The sequence below is a fragment of the Hippocampus zosterae genome, chromosome 4 (assembly GCF_025434085.1).
Source record: "Hippocampus zosterae strain Florida chromosome 4, ASM2543408v3, whole genome shotgun sequence".
Taxonomy (NCBI): domain Eukaryota; kingdom Metazoa; phylum Chordata; class Actinopteri; order Syngnathiformes; family Syngnathidae; genus Hippocampus; species Hippocampus zosterae.
In genome coordinates this window covers 28,251,825-28,274,683 of record NC_067454.1, presented here as the reverse complement: position 1 = coordinate 28,274,683, position 22,859 = coordinate 28,251,825, and the positions used below count along the sequence as shown (strand labels likewise).

General features: G+C 44.0%; 2 protein-coding genes across 3 annotated transcripts in view; both read left to right on the top strand.

Annotated features, from left to right (window-relative positions):
- mex3b (mex-3 RNA binding family member B) overlaps positions 1-22,859 on the top strand; it is a 286,203-nt gene that overhangs the window by 47,974 nt on the left and 215,370 nt on the right. The gene's annotated exons all lie outside the window — the stretch shown is intronic.
- The window catches only part of LOC127599703 (transmembrane channel-like protein 3), a 48,245-nt gene continuing 43,336 nt past the window's right edge, over positions 17,951-22,859 (top strand). Inside the window, exons 1-2 of one of the 2 annotated variants that reach the window (XM_052063857.1) lie at positions 17,951-18,192; positions 20,198-20,344. In XM_052063857.1, coding sequence (XP_051919817.1) covers positions 18,071-18,192; positions 20,198-20,344 — 269 coding nt within the window. In that variant the 5' untranslated portion in view covers positions 17,951-18,070. The remainder of the gene's footprint in view (positions 18,193-20,197; positions 20,345-22,859) is intronic. The other variant, XM_052063856.1, reaches the window with a different exon arrangement.

Genomic DNA, 22,859 nt, shown 5'->3' with positions numbered 1-22,859 from the left:
CCCTATTTTCGTGTTGATAGTATCGAGTTTATTTTCTTCCTTGCCTTTTTTGTGCAAACGCTTTTTGTTATTGTTTTTTTCGTGTGTTTTCCTGGCAGTTGTTTTGACCAGCGTTTTCCATTTTCCATAATTTTTTTGTACGGAATTCTTGTCGGTGTGAGGTTCGTCTCTGTGGGCCCTGCGATTGTCTGGCAACCAGTTCAGGGTGTCCCCCGCCTACTGCCCGAGGACAGCTGGGAAAGGACCAGCATGACCCGCGACCCTCGTGAGGATCAGCGAATCAAAAATTTATGTATTTGGCTGCGTGTCAGGTGTGCGGCACCTATGTGAGAGGAACTACCAGTAAGTCTGTTCTCAATGCCCTTTGGCCAACAACTCGAATGGCTTGGGTTGGTGTCAAATTCATCAGAACGACGATGCCCACCTCGGACATTTTTATATTTTACTAATGTTGTCCTGTTTATGGCTGATGTCTCGTGGGTTATTTTCAACACACACGGACAGAATCTGTTTGCATGACTAGTACAACTAGCTAGGCACTGTTATTTATTTTACACTTCATCTGGATATGATTTAGTCGGAAGCGGGAATGGAATATGCCAACCTACATTGAGCCAAAAAATACTTTTCCTATTCGCTTGATTTCCTTTGACAAATAAAGAGTGTTCCAGTTTTGAGGACGGAAAAAAAATTGGTCAACTGGGCAACAAAGAATGCTGGAGGGCTTGGAAATAAAAAGCAACAGAGTTAAAGTATATGTATTCAAATCAAAGTCACAATGTAGGGCAGTGATTCTCAGGGTTAATTCACAAACAAAAACATAATTTGTTATTTTTGACACCACTTACTCTGAACGGTGTCATATGTGGTGCAGGAGCCTACCCAGGCAGATTCCAGGTGAAAGGCGGACTCCACCCTGGAGTGTTTGCCAGCCGGTTGCAGGGCACACATTGAGACAAACAATCACGCACACCCACGTCCACACCGTCACACTGCCAACACGCAATTCAAGCGGGTATACCACTATACCATCAGCAACGTAACCATAAATATTGAAAGTAGAATTTTCTTCTTTTTATATCTCTTCTCTTCATAGAGAAATGATAATCCATTCCACAGAAGCATGAAATGGAGAGAGTTGATGACATAAAAGGTAGAAAGGAACAGAGGGGAAAAAATGGTAGGGACACCAAACATCTGGTTGTGATTGTAATGGAGCAGTGTCTTTTATGCTTCTTTCCGACATCATTGTGCTGTGCTCTGTTGAACTGACAGAGCTACAGCAGTTGCGTGCTGCCAGGAAAAATAGAAGTCCAAGCAGAGCGTTTGAGAGATGATGGTGGTAGCTGGTCACTTTGAACAAAGGTCAGGCCAATTCTTGTTGGTGTCTGCTGTTTTCGGGAAACCTATTACTCTCATTTTTGTTGCGAACGAAGCGTCTCCTGTCCTCTTCGCTCGTCCACCATGGATTCCGCAGACGTCAAAAAGATTTTGTCCGCCCTGGCCAGCCAAGAACAACTGGTGAGTCAGCAGGGCCAGGCGATTTCGGAACTCTGTAACGCGGTCTCCAAAGTTGGCTCACTGGTTCGAGGATTACGGTTCGCGAGTGGAGCGTTTAGAAAACCGGAGAACGCCAACCCCGGAAATCCAAAATGCTTCCACGGAGGCACCCGTCCGTTCCCCGACAGTTTGTGGGGAACCAATGCTGCCTCACCCTCCACGTTAAGGTGGTGAGCATGGCCAGTGTGCGCACTTCCTCCATCAGTGCTCAATCGTTTATGATCAGCAACCGTCCGCTTATGTCAGTGACGACTCCAAGGTAGTGTATGTTATGAGCTTGTTGACTGGTCAGTCGGCGTCATGGGCACTTGCACTGAGCGATGCACAGCCTTTGGTCTTCGTTCCCCGACTTCGTTGCCGCTTTTCGTCCGATGTTCCACCATCCTGTTCGGGGAAGAGAGGCCGAAGACCTGTTGCTAGATCTCTGTCAAGGAACACAATCTGTTGCGGATTATTCCATTACGTTTCGTATTTTGGCCGCCCAGAGTGGTTACGGCGACCGAGCATTATGTGGACTGTTTCGCCGCGGGTTGAACTCACTCCTCAAAGATGAACTGGCTACCCACAACAATAGCTCTAATTTTGAGAAACTCATAGACATCACCTTGGTCCTGGACACCCGCATGAGGAAGAAGAGCCGGAGGTGGATGTTTCCCGTCCCGGCATGATGCATTCCGAGGGGCTTCCCGCGAGACGACTCGGACATCGGGGTGCGGGAACCATTCCAGGGCAAGGTGTGCTGCCGCTTAAGTGGGACTCTCACTCTGACTCGGCGTTTATGAAATTAAAGAAAGCATTTATAAACCCACCTGTACTGCAACATCCCAACCCTGATTGTTCTTTTGTCGTAGAGGTGGACACCTCGGATTCAGGAGTGGGGGCGGTTTTGTCTCAGCATTCCCCCGTTGTCCAGAGACTGCACCCTTGCGCCTTTTTCTCCCGTCGCCTCAGTTCCGCCAAGTCGAACTATGGCGTGGGTAACCGGGAGCTGTTGTAGTAGTCGCTATACAGGAATGGAGACACTGGCTCGTGGTTCCAAAAATACCAAACCTGATACCCTCTCCCGGATCCTCATCCTTGCGGAAAGGGATGGCAAACTGGGGACCATTCTTCCGGAACATTGCATCCTGGGGGCGTTCAGGTGGGAGATCAAGCGGAGGATCCAGGAGGCTCAAGACGGGATCCAAGTCCCGGCTGGATGTCCCGCAGGGAAGTTGTTTGTGCCCCCACCACTGCATTCAGAGGTAAGGCAGTGGGGGAACACGTCTAAGGTGGCTTGCCATCCAGTGGTGAACCGGACTTTGCACCTCGTTTCTCAGCGGTTTTGGTGGCGAGCTTCGGAGGTATATCGTGGACTTCATCAATGTCTGCTCCGCCTGCGCCTGTGCTAAGGGCTCTCATCAGCCTCCGGCGGAGTTGCTTCAACCCCTACCCGTTCCCCCTCGACCCTGGTCCCACATCTCCATTGACTTTGTCACAGGCCTCCCTCCTTCTCATGGAAAATCTGTCATTCTCACCATTGTGGACAGTTTTTTAGAAATCTGCTCATTTCATTCCACTATGCCACTTGCCGTCTGCTTTGGAAACCGCCGACCTACTCGTCCACCATGTTTTCCGTCTCCGTGGGATCCCGATAGACATTGTGTCAGACCATGGGCCCCAGTTCGTTTCCAGGGTCTGGAAGTGGTTCTGTCGGGCTCTGGGGGCCACAGCGAATTTGTCGTCTGGTTACCACCTGCAGTCCAATGGGCAGGCGGAGCGTGCAAACCAGGACCTGGAGGCGGCTCTTCGTTGTGTGTGTCTCCACCGTGCCTCGTCCGGGCCCTCCATTTGCCTTGGGTGGAGTATGCGCACAACACGGCGCCGACCTTGTCATTAAGCACCTGCTTCATTAGGACTGTCTTTCTGGCTCTTCCCTGCTGGAGAATTGTATGCCATTCCACTGCTTTTGTGTGTTGATATTCTTGATATCATTCTTGTATTATAGCTCTAGTTCTAGTTGTCGGTTCGTTTTTTGGTGTTACCCTACTTTCGTGTTGATAGTATCGAGTTTATTTTCTTCTTTGCCTTTTTTGTGCAAACACTTTTTGTTATTGGGGTTTTCACGTGTTTTCCTGGTACTTGTTTTGACCAGAGTTTTCTGTTTTCCATTTTCTACCGTGCAATTTTTTGTAATAAACAATTTCTTTTGTGTGGAATTCTTGTTGGTGTCTGCTGTTTTTGGGGATCCTATTACTGTCATTTTTGTTGCGAACGAAACGTGTACTTTGCTCGTAACGTGACAACGACAAGCTAATTTGAGTTTTACCCATGATGTAGAAATAGTTTTAAGCAGTGAGTCTCAGATCTTGGGGCTCGCTGGCGAGTGCCTGGTGGTCGGTGATGTCTCCATAGGGCCTGGACGGGTACAATCCGAAAAGCAATGTGGGTCTCCCTTCCAACTTTGAGTGGGGCCAAAGGGGTCAGGTGCAATGAGCCCAGGTTGCAGAAGCTTGCTCGATGAAAAGGGAATGTCACCTCTCTTGCAGGGAAGAAGTCCAAGGTTGTGCGCAAGGCAGCAAAATTCCAACTTGACATAGTTGGACTTGTCTCTTGTTATGTTTCTGTCTGGTTACATTTGGTTTTGTTCTCTCATGTGCCCTTTTTTGTCGCCACCTGTTCTCGTTATCAGTGTCCCTTGTCAAGTCAACAGTATTTATAGAGCACTTTCAAACAGCCATCGCTGCATACAAAGTGCTGTACATGGAGCAATTTAACATGCACAATAAACAGTCAGACAAATCGGTAATAAAGGCGGTAGAAAGCACCAAACAGTAAAACCAAGAACAAATCTAAGTCATGCTGAGTCGAATGCCAAAGAATACAAGTGAGTTTTGAGGAGGGCTTTGAAGATGGGCAGCGAGGAGGCTTGCCAAATGTTCAGTGGGAGGTCATTCCAGAGAGAGGGACCAGCAACAGAAAAGGCTCGATCCCCTCTGAGCCTCAGTTTAGTTCTTGGTACTTCTAATAATGTCTGATCCACAGACCTGAGGGGCGTGTAGGCAGGTGTGTAGGGGCGGATGAGCTCAGAGAGGTAAGGTGGCACGAGATTATTCAGAGATTTGAAAACAAAGAGTAGGATCTTGAAAATAACTCTAAAATGAATGGGGAGCCAGTGAAGGGATGCCAGAGTCGGAGTTATGTGCTCCCTCTTACGATTACCAGTCAAGAGGCGACCAGCGGCATTCTGGACCAGCTGAAGGCGCTTTCTACCTAAATTCTTGCTGCTGGAGGCTGTAAATTTCCCCAGTGTGGGACAAATAAAGGATATCTTATCATATCTTAATGGAGGACTGGCTGACTCCAAAGTAAAGGGCATTGCAGTAATCGAGCCGGATGTGACAAAGGCATGAATTACTGTCTCAAAGTGTTCATGTGAGAGGAGAGGTTTTATTTTGGCCAGCTGTCTAAGGAGAAAGAAGTTGGATTTAACAACAGCACCAATTTAAGATTAAGATATCCTTTATTTGTCCCCCAATGGGGAAATTACAATCACAATTTAGAAAGGAAAACGCTGGGTCGGGAGAGGGAAAAAAACCCACGCTCGAACTATCCTCTTTTGAGGATAATTTAAGTCCAGGATAAAAAAGACCCTAGCACATAAATAAGCATATGACAGTTACAACAAGTCACAAGACATAACATGTAATAAGGGGGGAGGATGAATGGGAAGGGGGAGGGGGAGGTGGGTAACTGCGATGTGGCCGAAATGACCAGCTGCACGGTCACCGTTGCGCTCCGCATATCGAACCACGTCACGGGGGAAAAAGAATTGGAGCGAGGAAGACGGTGATAACAATGATGTGTATGCACGTGTGGTTGTCCAGTTGTGTATGTGTATGCGTGTACAGGTCATAGCTGCTTCATCAAGGTCTGCTCATCATGAAGACAGTCCCGGCTTATCAGTCCATGGCCGAGAAGGAGGGGGGTGATGGTGGGGGCCCTAGACTCCATGCGTTCTTCCATCCAGGGGAAAGGCCAGATAGCGTTGTTTGTTTTAGAGGGACGGCTGCCAACAATTACATACAGCCTTGAATCCTTGGTCTGCATCTCCTCACTTGCGCCGATCAGTCGGATCCGAAATATGGAATAAGACATGTCAAAAATCCGAGAGCACTTGGTGAGACAAGGAGATTTGAATAAATACCTTATTCCCCAAAAGGAGCTCAAAATGGCTCGACACGGTGGACAATTTGCGTTTGTCCGGAAGCTGCTCCATAATATGCAACGTACTGTAATATCACTCGAGTGAAGCGTGTCTCAGCAGTCGATAGTCCGCTGCTCTCTGCTGTGCGCGCGTGAGCGCGAGCATGTACCCACGCAACCCACGCCACATAATAAAGAAGCTTTGAACTATGACAACAGCTAAGCTGGCCTACCTGATGTAAAGATTGTCAGCAGACAAGGTGTACGTTTGATGTGACTTTTAATAACAACGTGGCAGAGTCATCAAACATGCGGTGTGCTCACGGTGTGCAATAATATTTTGTTGCTGGAACCTCTATCTCAAGACCTCAAGTGCTCAGTTCAAGCCCCACTCTCATCCTGTTGTTCCTTTGCTCTGACTGTCTCTATAATAAGCCGCTTTCACACAACTCCAATTGCCCCATGGGGGACCTGGTGTATGACGTATAGTACAAACTTTCATAAAGCACTTCTCATATAATAATAGCCTATCATATGACAGCCAACGCGACGCTCCAAGTCAGACGGACACGTTTTTCTGATAAGCTGTGTGTTTTACGTTTTGCCCAAATATATACCTGTATTTTTATTCGAGTGAGGGTGAGGTCTGGCTTGTTTTGGCAGGCGGCATCGTGTCGCCAGACGCACTTCCTTATAAACACTGTGTGGCGGTCTTTTGCTGCGTCAACGCCCCCTGGACTGAGTCGATGCCCCCTGGATTGAGTCGACTGGAGTCGACTCAGTTCATCGACTCAGCCCGCAGTTCATGTGTTGATCACGTGATCTCATAAAGCAGCACACGCACCGACACGTGGATTGCTCTGTGAGCCCGACGCATGCGTCAACGCATCGGTGTCGCTGGACCCATCACTATATTCTGGTCACTCCAACCTGTTCTTCCGTGCCGCCTGCCGGCTTCTTTGGGGTCCACCACCACCATTTCATGACATTGCCACACATAGCTTGGGTTCTGGTACCAGTCCACTCAAGAAGTGCGGATGACACATAGGTAAAAGCTAGTATAACAAGGTGAAATTTTAACTGTGCCACAATTAGGGATCACAGAAATAATAGACTTTTGTAAATTGGGAAATTGCCGGTGGAGAACGCTCAACAGTTGGAGCACCACCATGTGCTAAAATATAAAATGGCAGTAACTTTGGGAGAACGCTCCGGTACATGTGGGTTGCACACATGTGGCTAGTCATGGCACAAATTGATGCCACTCAAAAAAAGTGCACAAAACAGAACAATTTTTTTAATGACTGGCCAGAGAAGACTGAGCGATTGGCCTTTTTGGCTTGTTGGGAGGTCCTCCATCAACTAAATCCAAATAGATAATGTTGGTGGGACACTATAACAGAAAAATTGCATCAGTGAAACGTAAGGGTTTGATACAATGGAAAAAACATGATACGATAACCACTCAGTTGGAGGGGTTATTGGAAAACTTCTCATTAATGACATAAGTGACCACCTACCTGTTTTTGCAGTTTTTCATAATTATTTTGATAGAAAAGCTAAATCAACAACTCGTATAACAGAAATAAGACTAAGGACCCAACGTTCCATCGATGCCTTTAAGCAAGACCTAGAAAAACAAAACTGGACCGAGGTCTACTCAAACGAAGACCCAAATACAGCGTTTGAAGTATTTCAGTCTACCATAATCTCCTTATATGATAAACATTTTCCATTAACTAAAGTCTCCAAAAAGTATAAAGACCCAAGTAAGCCATAGATAACGAAAATAAATTGTTTTTAAAATTGAGAACCGAAGAAGCAGAAACAAATATAAGACCTATAAAAATAAACTAGTAAATATTATAAGAACCAGTAAAACAGATCATTATCATGCACTATTAGAGCAGAATAAAGGTAACACACAAGAAATATGGAAAATACTTAACCAAGTAATCAGAAATAGTCCTAAAAAAATGGATTATCCAGAGTATTTTATCAAAGGCAAAAATACTATTTTGGAAAAAACTGCAGAAATAGCAACTGAATTTAATGAGTATTTTGTCAACATCGGCAGTAACCTAGCAAAACAAATTCCTGATCCAACAAACTTGTTTGAAATAGATAGATACATAGAAAAAAAACCTTACTGCTGTAAAACAAGAAGTACCAAATATTATAAAAACGTTTAAAAATAAAAAGTCAACTGATTGCTTTAATATTGATATGACAATAATCAAGCAGATTATAGAATATGTAGTGCAACCTTTCACGCACATATGCAACCTGTCATTCAAAGCTGGTATCTTTCCATCAAAAATGAAAATTGCTAAAGTTATTCCAATCTATAAAAGTGGAGAAAGACATCTGTTTACAAATTATAGACCAATATCACTACTACCACAATTTTCAAAAATATTAGAAAAAGTATTTTCTCGCAGACTTGATAGCTTTATACAAAAGCATCCGCTGTTAAGTAAGAATCAATATGGCTTCAGGGAAAAACGGACCATCTCAATGGCAGTTATGGAGTTTGTGGAAGCAATAGCCACTAACATAGACAACAAAGAATTTACTGTTGGGGTTTTCCTAGATCTAAAAAAAGCTTTTGATACAATAGATCACAGTATATTATTGAAAAAACTAGAAGGATATGGCATTAGAGGTGTAGCTTATAAATGGATAAAAAGTTATTTAGAAAACAGATATCAGTATGGGCAACTCAACAATAAAAAAACGAATCAACTGAAAATCACTCACGGAGTTCCTCAGGGGTCAGTGCTCGGTCCAAAACTATTCATATTATATATAAATGATATCTGCAAGGTCTCAAAACAATTTAAATGTGTCCTATTTGCTGATAATACAACTTTCTACCGTTCTGGAATAAATCTGAAACAGCTCCTGACAACCATAGAAAACGAATTAAACAAATTAAAAAACTGGTTCGTTCGAAGTTAATTGTTTTTGGCACAAGACCAATCAAACACCAAGCTAAAATTATGGTAAACTCAATTGAAATAGAAAGAGCGTATGAAACCAAGTTTCTCAGATTAGTAATAGACTCAAAACTATGTTGGAAACCACATATCGATAAAAAGAAAAATAGCCAAAACCGTAGGGATCCTCTACAAAACCAAGGAAGTGCTCAATAAGAGATCTTTGTACACATACACTTCATTATTATTACCATATATGACCTACTGTGTGGAAATATGGGGAAATGCCTGCAAAACAAACACAATCCCTATTCTCAAACTACAAAAAAAAGCAATTCGAATTATTAATAGATTGAAATATACGGAACCCACAAATCCACTATTTATCAAATTAAATACGATGAAATTTTATGACCTGGTTGACTTTAAAATGGCCCAATTAATGTACAAAGCACACAATAACCTGCTCTGCCAAAACATTCAGAAGTTTTTCAAAATTCGAGAAAGCAACTATGAATTAAGAGGTACCAACTTATTCAAAAAACTCAAAACAAGAACAAACATCAAGCAAAAAAGTGTATCTAGCAAAGGTATTAATCCGTGGAATAATCTCGAAACGGACCTGAAAATGAGTAAATCGCTGGCTGAGTTCAAAAACAAATTCAAAAAAACAATACAAACAATACAAACAACCTACATCAATCAGTTAAAATGATAAATTCTAAACATTAAATATAATGATAAATCAGAACTAAGTTGATAAATAGAGAAAGGTATAGAAATATCCATTATGAATACAAGAGAAAATTGACAAGAGTGCCAGGGTGTGGATGTATATAATCCCGATACTAATGAAAAGTTGTAAAAATATCACGGTTAAGGCTAAAGTATGAGCCTTTATGGAGACTTCTTTCTTCTTACATTTTTCTTTTCTGATTGATATAAAAATGATTTAGTAGATCCATCCATCCATCCATCCATCATCTACCGCTTATCCAGGGCCGGGTCGCGGGGGCAACAGCTTTAGCAGGGATCCCGAGACGTTCCCAGGCCAGCTGGGTGACATAGTCTCTCCAGCGTGTCCTGGGTCTTCCTCGGGGTCTCCTCCCGGTGGGACATGCCCGGAACACCTCACCAGGGAGGTGCTCAGGAGGCATCCGAATCAGAGGCCCAAGCCACCTCATCTGGCTCCTCTGGATGTGGAGGAGAAGCGGCTCGACTCTGAGCCCCTCCCGGATGACCGAGCTTCTCACCTTATCTCTAAGGGAGAGCCCGGACACCCTGCGGAGAAAACTCATTTCGGCCGCTTGTATCTGGGATCTCGTTCTTTCGGTCACGACCCATAGCTCGTGACCATAGATGAGGGTTGGGACGTAGATCGACCGGTAAATTGAGAGCTTCGCCCTTTGGCTCAGCTCCTTCTTCACCACAACAGACCGATACAACGTCCGCAGATTTAGTAGATATAAACACATAACGGGGTGATAAGTTTTTTACTTCTATGCTAGACTAGATAAGTTTTTTACTTCATCCTACTCCTTTGAACATAATAACTGTGTTGAATGAAGACTGATTTCTTTCTTGTTACTTTTTTATCTACCTTATTTTCTGTCAAACTATTACTGTATATGTTTTATGTTCAATAAACAAACAAACAAACAAACAAACAAACAAAACTACATCAAGTCTAAATGATAATACAGTTTTTGACAGTTTTCGCAAGAAAAAGCGCCAATGCACTGCACTACAAACAATGCAAGCACAAATGGGTTGTAGCAGGCACAAAACAAGCCTGTCAATATTCATGCATCCATTATCTGATCTGTTTCTGCTCACAAGGTTACGGGCATGGTGGAGCCTACCCCAGCTGACTTTGGGTAGTAGGCGGGTCACCCAGTTGCTGGCCAATCGCAGCCTGTCCATAATATGGCTTTTTGGAACATGTCATCTGGATGACAAATCCCTCCCACCCAAACAAGTAAATATAGGTCTGATGCGACCCAAAAGCTGATTAAGAAATGATGATGTTTGGCCGCGACTGGCCATTTTTGATGGTGGATTGCAAATTATAGATAAACTGAGGTACCATTCGGAAAATTGGCTTTGGAAAAGGCCTTGTGTCATGACTCAACCGCGGCAAACGTAGCGGTCAGCTCGTGAAGCTAAAACGGTATCTGAGACACACTTCGATCGCTCCGGCGTGGTGTGCCCTCGACCCCGTCGCCTCGTGCTTGCTAACAGTCGTTGGCTCTCCCTTTGCGCCACGGCATTTCTACCCTCCACGCCTTTCTCGGGGAGGAATCCAGAGAAAGCTTTTGAGGGAATTCCCCCGGGCTCGGCGATCGGAAGAGGCAATCACTCCCGTTGCTACTTCCACAAGGATCGCGTTGTTAAACGCCCGGTCGCTGACCCTTATTCTGAGGAAGTATTTCCTTTCCAATGACTTGGATTTCCTGTCTGACGGAGACTTGGGAAGGTACTGGTGAGTACAACGCTTTGCTTGAATTGTTGCCACCTGACTGTGGGTTCCTCGATACCCCGACGACATCAGGCCGTGGTGGAGGTACGGTGAGTATCTTTAAGAACAATTTCAAATGTAAACGGTGCACATTCACCACATCGGCCTCCAGCTTTGAAGCAACCTTCTTTGAAGTCGGTCGTGTTTTCCCGGTGCTTTGTGCTGTCATTTACCATCCTCCTAAATACAACAAAGACTTTTTAAGCGACTTTTCAACCTTTCTTGCGGAAATCAGGCTGAGATATGATCATATCCTCCTAATGGGGGAGTTTAATCTCCATGTATGCTGTCCAGAAAAACCGCTAGCAAAAGACTTCTTAAGACTTATCGACTCTTTAATTTCGTGCAGTATGTGACCAGCCCGACACATGAACAAGGACATATTTTAGACATTGTCCTTGCTTATGGTCTACCAGTGTCAAATCTGGAAGTCCTTGAAAATGGGATTTCTGATCACATGGCAGTTTTATTTGACGTAGTCTTATCGCATGCTGCTGTGAAATCTGCCGCTCCTAGTTGTAAACGCCAAATTTTTAACCCTCGCACTGCTAGTCGTTTCTCTGATGCCTTTAATAACCTTTGCGTACCCTGGTCTAACAGAGAGAAACTCACCTCTTGGTTCAACTCGTCATGCCGTTACATCCTGGATTTGATGGCTCCTTCAAAAACTGTGCTCCCAAAACCTAAACCCGAGCCATGGTTTAACGAAATTACCCGCGCAGCTCGGCAGGGTGTCGCAAAGTTGGAAAAAAGACAAATTGCATGTCTCTTATCAAATTTGGAAAGACTGCTGGTGTAACTACCAGCTCACAGTAAAAGGCCAAAAGACAATATCTGTCGGACCTTATTCAGGCTAACCGTCACAACCCAGGAAGAAGGGCAAGGATCCGCAGTCAGCGGCTTTCTACCGACCGATCGCCCTCACCTCGACAGTCGGTAAAACTCTCGAACGTATGATTCTTCTTCTGCTTGGCTCTCGATGAAGGCGGACACTTTTTTGCACTGCTCCTGCCCTCACCCCACCCTTTCCTTGCTTGCCACATAGTCTTTGTGCTGTCTTTGTTTAACTTTTTTCCTAGCCTCCTACCGTATTTTTCATCCGAAGAACTAACCATAGAATTAGTTGGCTGGTCTCTCGATGTAATCGACAAAATTTTTTCGACGAAAAGAGCAGGCAGTGGGGAGCCTGCTTGCTCTCCAGGGACACTTGCTGCCGGATACGCCCTGGATCCATGGAGAAAGTGGAGACCGGTGTGCCTGCCAGTACTGTCCGTGGAGGATGTGGAAGACATCTACATTATTGGCCTTTTGATAACAGGTATGCTGCTGTTTGGTGTTGGCAGCTTTCTGTTCTATCGTAAAATTCAACCGACGGGAGCGGCTCTATTGGAAGTGAAGAAGCTGCCGGTCATTCTGGATGGCTTGGCGCGAATGTCCAACACTCAGACTCAAGCGGTGACTGAGCTAAACCGCAATATTGTTGTGGTTTTGGAGCGACTCTGCGCGATCGACAACAACATGGAGAAGTTGGAATTCGCGCTGTGGAAAGAGTTTTCTGATTCATGCTGATCGGCGCCAGTGAAGAGATACAGACCACGGACTCAAGGCTGTCTGAAATTGTTGGCGGCCGTCCCTCCAAAACAAACAACACTATCTGGCCTTTCCCCTGGATGGAAGTATGCATGGAATCTAGGGCCCCCACCATCACCCCATTCCTTCTCGGCCATGGACTGATAAGCCGGGACTGTCTTCATGATGAGCAGACCTCGACGAAGCAGCTATGACCTGTACACGCATACACATACATGACTGGACAACTACGCGCGCATACACATCCTTGTTATCACCGTCTTCATCGCTCCGATTCTTTTTCCTCTGTGACATGGTTCGACCTGCGGAGCGCACGTGGGAATCCGTGTAGCTGGTCAGTCGGCCCTGTCCCGGTTACGACTTCTGGGTGAGCATGAGATGGGTGCTCCCAGACCTGCCCCTCCTCCCTAGGACCAGCAGCAGTCATGGCCACCACTGGTGACTAACTCCACGGACGAACAGCTTGCTGGTGCCCTGGTTTCCATCGCCGCGGTTGGGGAAACGGACCTGGAGGTCTACACTGACGGGTCCACGCAGGGAGGCGTCGAGGACGGTGGTGCTGGTTTGGTGATACTGCACGGCGATACAGTCATTCACCGATGGCACGCGGCAACCGGTCGCCGGAGTAGTTCCTTCCGAAGGAGGATCAGACGAACCTCATCCGCTTCCGCAGCGGCCACCACCCCCTGCTCCGCCACTGGCTACACCGGATCGGTAGAGCAGAGGATGCGACCTGCCGGTTGTGCACGGAGGAGGACAAGACGTCTGAGCACCTCTGGCTCCGGTGCCTGGCCTTCCTGGCCGAGCGCCAGCGCTACGGACTCAGCCAGACTCTAGATCAGGGGTCTCCAACGTGGTGCCCGCGAGCACCAGGTAGCCCGTGAGGACCACACCAGTAGCCCGCCAGTGCTAGGATTGTGATTTGCTCGTAGAAATTATGATTTAAAAATGCAAACATGGGCAGTATTATAGATTCTATAGCTACCTACTGTATTTAGCTATCTAACTAGCTAGCTACAGTATACATCTAGCTAGCTAATGTTCTAATATTATTAAATGTAATTTGTACAAATGTTATTTCAGACGTGTATCAATTTGGTAGCCCTTCACACAATCAGGACACATGAAGTAGCTCTCACTCTCAAAAAGTTTGGTGACCCCTGCTCTAGATGAACTTGCGCGTCTCCCACGGACATCGCTGGCGCCTCTGCGGACTATCCTCAGGCGCTTGCGTTGATACAACAACAACAACAACAGCGGTGCAACCTCCCACGCTTGCTTATAATCCGCGTCTTCATCGTTCCTATTCTTTTCCCCCGCAACGTGGAATGATCTGTGGACCGCACGGCGGACCGTGCAGCTGGTCGGACGGGCCCCGTCGCGCTCACCCACCCTCCCCCTTTTCCATTCATCCTCCCCCTCATGACATGTTATGTCTTGTGATTTGTTGTAACTGTCATATGCTTATTTATGTCTTTCTTAAGATAAGATATCCTTTATTCGTCCCACACTGGGGAAATTTACAGCCTCCAGCAGCAAGAATGTATGTAGAAAGAAGTTTTTATCCTGGACTTAAATTATCCTCAGAAGAGGATAGTTCGAGCGTGTTTTTTTCCCCTTTCCCTACCTTGTGGTCTCCTTTCTGAACTCTGACTGTAAATTTCCCCATTGCGGGACAAATAAAGGATATCTTAAATCTTAAATCTTAATTGCTTTAATAGGACTCCCGCGTCATGCTTGTTCCTGTCATGTTTTTGGTCATGTTTCTGTTATTGAGAGTTTTTAGCTTCTACCATGGTTTTTGTTTGCTGCTTTGGATTCGTTTGTTCTTAGGACTTTGTTTTGGATTTAGTTTTCGGTGTTTTTTTCAATACACTTCTTCAAATACAACCTGCTCCTCCCCCCTGCCTGCTTTTTGGGGTCTGCCACCACCTTGCAACGTGACAATACCAGCCATCTCATTACCTCTGCGTCCCACGTCCTAAAACGCATAATTTTTCCGTGGGACGCACAGTTCCAAATAATGTGTTTTTGGGATGCAAAGAATTTTCTCAGTCAAAACAAACAAAATAAAACTACGGTCCATCCTTTTTTCCAGCAACGATCGCAGTTTGACAAACACCACCATTATTGTTTTGATCTCGCGTTAAGTAATCTCGAGTGACGAGATTTCCATTCTCACGAGACGAGTTTTGCAAGATCAGCAGACAGTGATATCACAGAAGAAGCAGCAAAAGTTGGACAGTTTTTGTGAAAATAACGTGACTTTGAGAAAGCCTTGCATCATTGGAAGCAGAGAAAAGAGAGGAGAATTTATGAACGCAAAGACTGAACCACGGAATGAAATAAGAACCTATTCCTCAGCAAATCTAGAATGCCTGAATTATTGATTTTTTTGCAGCATTTCTATTTAACAAATAAACCTATTATCAATGTATATTGTTGTTTGTGGTATTGCAATTGAATAAATAGACCATTTCAGAATTCGAAATTTGGGACTCTCTAAATGCATAATGGGAGTCATACTTTTCTGATTAGCAAGTCCCTGGAACTCGCAGGGCGCAAACTGTAAAATTATCACTGAAATACACACTCCACACAATATTTAATGTATACTGCTCTCAGGCAGTACTCAAAAATGTATTATCTTTGTCAGGCTGCCACTTTCTTTCTTCACCGAGTGCTTTGGGGACTTATTGATTCATGAAAGTGATGCAAAATAAAATTATAGAGCAATTAGTCTGCCCGTTTCAAGAAAAATTATCAATATGCACCTGTTTCTCAATTTAATGTTCTATTCTATGTTTAGAGCACTAAAAGCCTGAAACACAATATCGGCCAATGTGTCAGTCAAATTCATTTTCACCTGAATTGTTCTCTCATAGGGATTTGTGGCAACCCATGCTGAACGTTTCGCACATTCAAGGAACTATCATTCGGTAACTGTACATCGGAATGTTATTGTTATTAAAAATTCAAGTTAAATGTAAAAAAAAAAGTATCTACGTAACGGGTGTACAAACAGACCTCTTTCATGTGTGAAATTGCATTCTGCATAAAAAGCCACATCCAGATAGGAAATGGCACAAATAGGCACACATGGGTCAGATTTGGACTTTGAGGCAAACTTATGTTGCAAATCGCTTGCATACACGGTGACCTGTACCTCCAAAAGAGTTCATTGTTTTTTTTTTTTTTTTTAAAGGCTTGTACATACAATAGTCATTTCTGTAGAATTCTCTGTTGAATCCGCCGATTCACATTGGCAGCTTTTTTATCTGAAGTTTTACATCATCGCTGTCATCAGTGTCAGAAGTGCTCCACTGAGCCCAATCATCCTGTCAACAATTAAATAAGGGACATCTGTCCAGCCTCCACTGTCTCGTTTTAGCGCCATCCTTCTGGCCCTTATTATAAATGTTACCGGAACAAAGGCTCATGCAAAATATTACAAAATGAAACAAAGAGGTGCTACGGAAATAAACATTTCAACGCTTCATCGGGTGCATCTGAGATCCAATTAGGAACTGTATAAAAATAAGAAACAAGCAGTTTCAACTGTTCTGTCTTAATGATTGAACACTACAATACTCATTCTTCTACAACCCCGGAGGCTTTTTTCCTTCTGATATGGCTAGAAAGATTACTAGCTGCTCTATGTGACATGAAGTAATAATTGTTTAAACTCTTATGTCAAATTGGTCTAAGGTTAAAGAAAAAATATAGTCTAAGTTTGAGTTTCATTCCAGTTAAATGAGGCACAACTGAAAGGAACTAAATATTGTTCTTTTTTTTAAATTTATTTTTGTCAGAGACTAACAAAATTATCCATCCATCCATCCATCCATTTTCGGAGCCGCTTAATCCTCACTAGGGTCGCGGGGGGTGCTGGAGCCTATCCCAGCCGTCTTCGGGCAGTAGGCGGGGGACACCCTGGATCAGTTGCCAGCCAATCGCAGGGTTTTTTCCGTCAAATTTTTATTCATGTATTAATAGAAAAATGAAGTTTGGAGATATTTTATCCACTTGTGACACCGATTTGCAGATTCTGAAAGTCTACATCATTTTCTAACCTTAAAACCCCTTCTGTTGGTTTTAACAAGCCCCCTGCTTCCCTCTTTCTGGATTTGTCTTTTTTTGTAAAGTGAATGGTCTACACCAGGGGTGGCCAACCAGTCAGAGACTAAGAGCCATTTTTTTTACTGTGTTACTGCAAAGACACACACACACACACACACACACACACAAAGACACAGTTTTGCCCGAAGATCGACTTTTGGAGATCAACTCGATTGCGTACGTGTAATCATATGAACACACACACACATGACCATGCACTCGCACGCGTATGCATGCATGCCACAATGATTAACAGCCTGAGTGCCCGAACATAAATGAACCCTAAAGACACAAAACATAAATCTTTTTTTTCCCCATTTCCTCTTCCCACCGCTCCCGGTCGACTTGCGACCAGTCTGCTGGCTCTTGGTCGATTGCGATCAACGTAACGGGCACCCCTGCCTTAAAAATAGAGGTAATTCGCTAACTAGCGTAGCACTTAGCACCGTTGTCTGTGTATGATCGGTGATTCAGTCATCTGATTCAGTCATTTTCTTGATTGATTGTACCCCCACCCTCCAAGAAAACTTAAAACCGATAACATGTAAGGCTCTATCGTCGCTAGCAGCGTAAACTCCCCGTGTCGAATGGCATAACAATGCGGAGGTTGGACCTGCTCTGTGAGTGGGAGGTTTGCGCCGGTCTGGAAGTGGTCACAGCTGACTTAAATCATGGCACATCAAATTGGCCGCTTTCATTCACTGTAAATTTACAGCTGTAGTTGTGCACTCTAGGCTTTGACATGGCGGAAGCACATCTGCGGCGTGAAGTCGGCACTTGGAGAGCTGCGATAGTTTGTTGGCTGCCCCCATAGTTCAGTGACGGTGTGAATGTAAATGGCTTTTCGCCTCTAAGTGTGCCCGTCCGACTGACTGGCGACCAGTTCAGGGTGTAGTCTGCCTTGTGCCCAAAGTCAGATGGGATAGACTCCAGCTATTCCCCCACAACCCTGTCGTACAGGATAAGTGGAATTGAAAATGGATGAATGGGTGCATGGATTAAAAAAAAGCCACCAGGACAGGTTGGCACTGGCCCTTTAAGTGTTCAGAATGTCACTGATTGGCCTGATGTTTAAGTGCATTTAGGATCTTCTGCTGGGGGTCCAGATCAGTAGCCTGACCACAGTCACATACACACAGACACTCCAAGAAGAGACAACATGAGCACAGTTTCAGAATCTTTGGTTGGAAGTAGCAGATCCCTGTCTGCAGCCAAGAGACACAAGAGTGTCAGGAAGAATTCCAGGAGAATTTATTCAGCCTACCAGGATCACAATCAGGGGTGAGCGAACACCTAATTGTCCTGCCACCGATGAGTACACAATTCGAAACAACATCATGTGGTATACTGAATGTCGAATTGTAGCCACTAAGACCTACTGTGCCATTTTGGCATTCTGTAAAAGCTATAAATTTATGATCTCATTTGTCACATTACAGGAGACTCCTTCTCAGGTCTATCACTCCAAATACTATAACAGCAAGCAATGACTATGAATAGAGGTCACACATTTCGTTGCATTTACATTGTTACACTCTGCCTTAATGTTGGGTGGTAAAAAGTGCCACTCAGCTGAATATATTATGAGCTGTTTTCATAATAATAATAATAATAATAAATAATAATAAAAAGTTTTTGCTGAAATATGGTAAGACTCAGACAAATAATTGTTTGGTCATAAAAAGAATATTTGTAATATTTTCTAGGCAGGATAATCAAAATGGATTTTTAGCATATTGAAAGAGGCATCTATGAAAAAAAAACACATTTGACAGACATTAAAAAAAATTACGATTGTCAAATTTGGTGTAAAATATTTCAAGCCTATGTTTTGCCTCTGCTGATGTTTAGTGGAGGTAGAACTGCTCTAACATTCACAGTAAAAAGAGGTTATGTAAAATGGATGGTTCAGTTGCTTTTGAAGACTCAACATCTATCACACTGCAGAAGCGAATGCTTGCTTCTGGGTTGTCTCAACAAAATAATCATGGAGGAAGCATATAACTCCAGCACAGCCATTTAAGTGGTGGCAATGCACATTACAAAGAAGTAAAAAGATGTTGGAATTAATTTTGTACAGTATTTGCCTAATCCTGCTCACTTACGAACTAACCAAGAAAAGTACGATCATGCAAACATCTGCCCACAAGATGACATGAAAAGAGCTGTCTCTGGTACAGCAATGGCAGAATTGTCATTAAAAGCTGTTACCTGTTCATTATTAAACCAGAGATGAAAGTCCTCCGGATTTTCACGGAATTCCGTGTTTTTCAAATTTTTATGAAAATCTCTCCGGAGAATTGAGGAAAATTTGCCTAAAATTAATCCGGATATGAGTTGACAACATTGAACGAAGACGTGTTTGAGTTGGTTGTTTTGCTTTCACGAGCGTAGCCATGTTGAGACACTAACACTAGTAACATTAAAGAGATTTTCGTCTCTTTATAAACACACTTGCTAAACCCCAGTGGAACGAATAAAAGACACCGTGGACAAGACAGTTGTCGTAAAAAATACATTTGGACAAAAAGGGAAACACACAGATTGGCAGAAAAACGTGTCTGTCTGACGTTGAGTGTCGTCTCGGCTAGTTTAGTTTAGCTGTTGTCGTATGTGACGTCGGGTGAGTGTCGTCGTTGCGTCGGCGCTGATTGGTTGAAATCAAAAGATGCGCTTGCGTACATGTTCGCACTGAAGCACGCACAGCAGGGAGCAGCGGACTATCTAGTGCTGAGGCTCGCTGAGCTTGAGTGGCGTCGCCACAACAGTAATACCCTCGCCTCGCATTCTAATGGCCTCGCCGTTTCTCTGTGATTTTGAAATTTCGTTGCAAACGGAAGCCACAAAGGGTGCACGTGTGCACAGAAAAGGAAGATTAGTCATTGAATGTCGAGTATTTGAATAGTGTTTTGTGTAAACTGATCACGCATGCGTGATCGACCAGGTGTGTGTCTGTGTGTGTGTGTGTGTGTGTGTGTGTGTGTGTGTGTGTGTGTGTGTGCGTGTGTGTGTGTGTGTGGGGGTGTGTGGGTGTGCGCGCGCGCGTGTGTGTGTGTGTGTGTATTTATTTATTTTCCCGGGACTTTCTGAAAAGTCTACTTTCATCTCTGTTAAACGGAGTTTGGTTGTCCACCTTAAACGAGGGACCCTTTCCAAGTTGTCCTAACAAGGTATGGATTTTAGTTGTACGCTCCCCAAAGGTCATTTCAGTTATTTTCGATGGATTGTTGACAAATTATTAAGAAGGGAACAACTGGGGATAACTCCACTCCACCCTACTCTACAGTTTCTCCGATGAAGAAGACAAAGTGGATGAACGGGTGGACAGTGATGATCCAGAGGAAATGTTCCAGAACATTCAGTACCAGAAGGAGATTATCGCCAACATTCGGACAAGACCCTGGCCAATGAGACGCAAGCTCAAAGTCATGAAGTATGGTCTTTTTTTTTTTCAAAGAAATGTTCTTGATGACGTTTACCTGTCTTTATCACGTCACAAAAAAATGATGTTTTATACTACAGCTGTCAGTTTAGTGCGTTTTTATTGGCATTAATTTAAATGAATTTTAACGGGATTAAATATTTTCTCGCGAGATTAATGCGGCACACGTCAAAAGCGGATGTTACGTTGCTCTATAAATACACCAGAAACAAAACAACAAGCGCGCTGCAGATTTGCAGAAGTCCACGCCCATGTCTGTTTTGCCAGCCACGGCAGCGCGAGACACCGAAAACGGATACTTAAAGAGTTTATGAATGGAAAGTTTACTTTTAAAAAGTTGCCATATTGCTCCACTGACAAGACCAAAGTTATCTGTTCTTCTCTCTCTCTCTGTATCATACAGGTATATGATGTATGCCACTGACACGATTTTACGTGTTTGGAACTATTTTGTGTGGAAGGTTACAGTGTTCTGTGTCCATGTAAACAGAGCGGGTGGAGCTTCTCTGTGTTCGTCTGACAGTGACAGTGCACTACAGTGGTAGCGACCTAGCGAAAGTAAAATGTCTCCAGTGTTGTCATCGAACCAAGTGTAGTCATTCGAAATGAGGTCTACACAAAACCATAGAGAGACTTCCGCGCAAGAAGGACCAATACAATCAACATAGCCTGACTGTGTTAGGGGGAGTGACCCCCCCCCCCTCCCCCTTTCAGAATGGTTTGCCCCTGCAGCACGGGGGAAGTGCGTGTACTTGTTTGTACGGCCGGCAGTTTCAAATACAGCGGCACATAATGAACACTGGTGTCCGGTGTCTCGTTATTCTTCAACAAACATACAGAAACAGACTGCTGTGTTGAAAGCAAACTTGAGAAAAATGAAGTATGCAATCACAGTTTAAATCCACTATAGGCTGAGTACTAGTGTACCTTAGATGTGCACTTTACAATGTTATATTGCTCTATTTTGATTTCATAAAAAAAGCTGTTAATGTAGCTGTTGTGTGACAAAATATTTTTTCACCATTATTGATGGACAGTAACATTGTGTGAGAGATTATGTGTGAATAACTGCACCAAGTGAAAAATGTTCATGTAAAATTGAAAATCGAATTTGTTATTTCAGTAAATATTTGCATTTGGCACATAGAAAACTGATTCATAATTCCATGTTGATGAGAGCATTAAAATGGGGAAAAAATAGGACAAAAAATTAATTTTTTAGTTGATTTGAGTTAATTATGACAGTTGCATTTTTAATTTGATTAAATATTTTAATCGTTTGACAGCTCTATTTTATACGCATCTTATTTTTAATTCATCTTAAATTAATAAAGCAGTGGGCTTAAACTCGCGGCCCTTAGGACATATGCGGCCTGTAGGACGCTAGTTTGAGGCCCCCGCCTTGATATTGAAGTTTAATGTTAGTGCAGCCCACACGAGTTTGATATGGATACTGTATGTGTTAGCACTACCTCTGTGCTAAATAGTTAGGTCTGTCTCATTCAAAGGTTCACAGCTCCGGAGCACCCGGATCATAGCGGCCACGTGACCGTGCCAACGGTGCCCCGCACCAGCTTGAATACACGTGTAAACCATGGTTGTAAACAACCGGCCGCTGCTGCCTTCGATAGTTCTGCTGAATACACATTTAAACAGAAAAATAACACGCAAGTGTGGCTGTCACCAGACCTGACGTTACAAACGCACAAGAAAGGGGAAAATGAGCGCTTTGACGCTAACACGGAGCGAGCACTATTACATACACACAAGTGAAGTTTTATGTGTATGTGTCGATGTTAGGGTTAGCTCCATGCTAGCCACTAACCGAACTTTTCAAACTTGATTAAAAAAAGGTATATATATAATTTTTTTAATGTTTTAAATTTAATATGGGCGGCCCGGTAGTCCAGTGGTTAGCACGTCGGCTTCACAGTGCAGAGGTACCGGGTTCGATTCCAGCTCCGGCCTCCCTGTGTGGAGTTTGCATGTTCTCCCCGGGCCTGCGTGGGTTTTCTCCGGGTGCTCCGGTTTCCTCCCACATTCCAAAAACATGCGTGGCAGGCTGATTGAACACTCTAAATTGTCCCTAGGTGTGAGTGTGAGTGTGAATGGTTGTTCGTTTCTGTGTGCCAGGGTGTCCCCCACCTACTGCCCGGAGACAGCTGGGATAGGCTCCAGCACCCCCCGCGACCCTAGTGAGGATCAAGCGGCTCGGAAGATGAATGAATGAATAAATTTAATATTAAACGGCCACCACACACACTTTGTGTTTCTATGTTTTTTGACCTTCAATCAGTGCTGTGCTCGACGTCATATGCAGGGGCAGAACCCTGAGCCAATCTGGGACCAGTGGAAATTACGTTCTTTGATTTGTTTGGGGGGCTTTCATCTTATTTTGTGGAGAAAAATAGAAATTAAGATACTTGTGAACAGTGGAATGTTTTATCAGATCTTTTCTTGTTGAAAACTGGAACCAAAGCATTGAAAAAATGTAGATTAGTGTTTT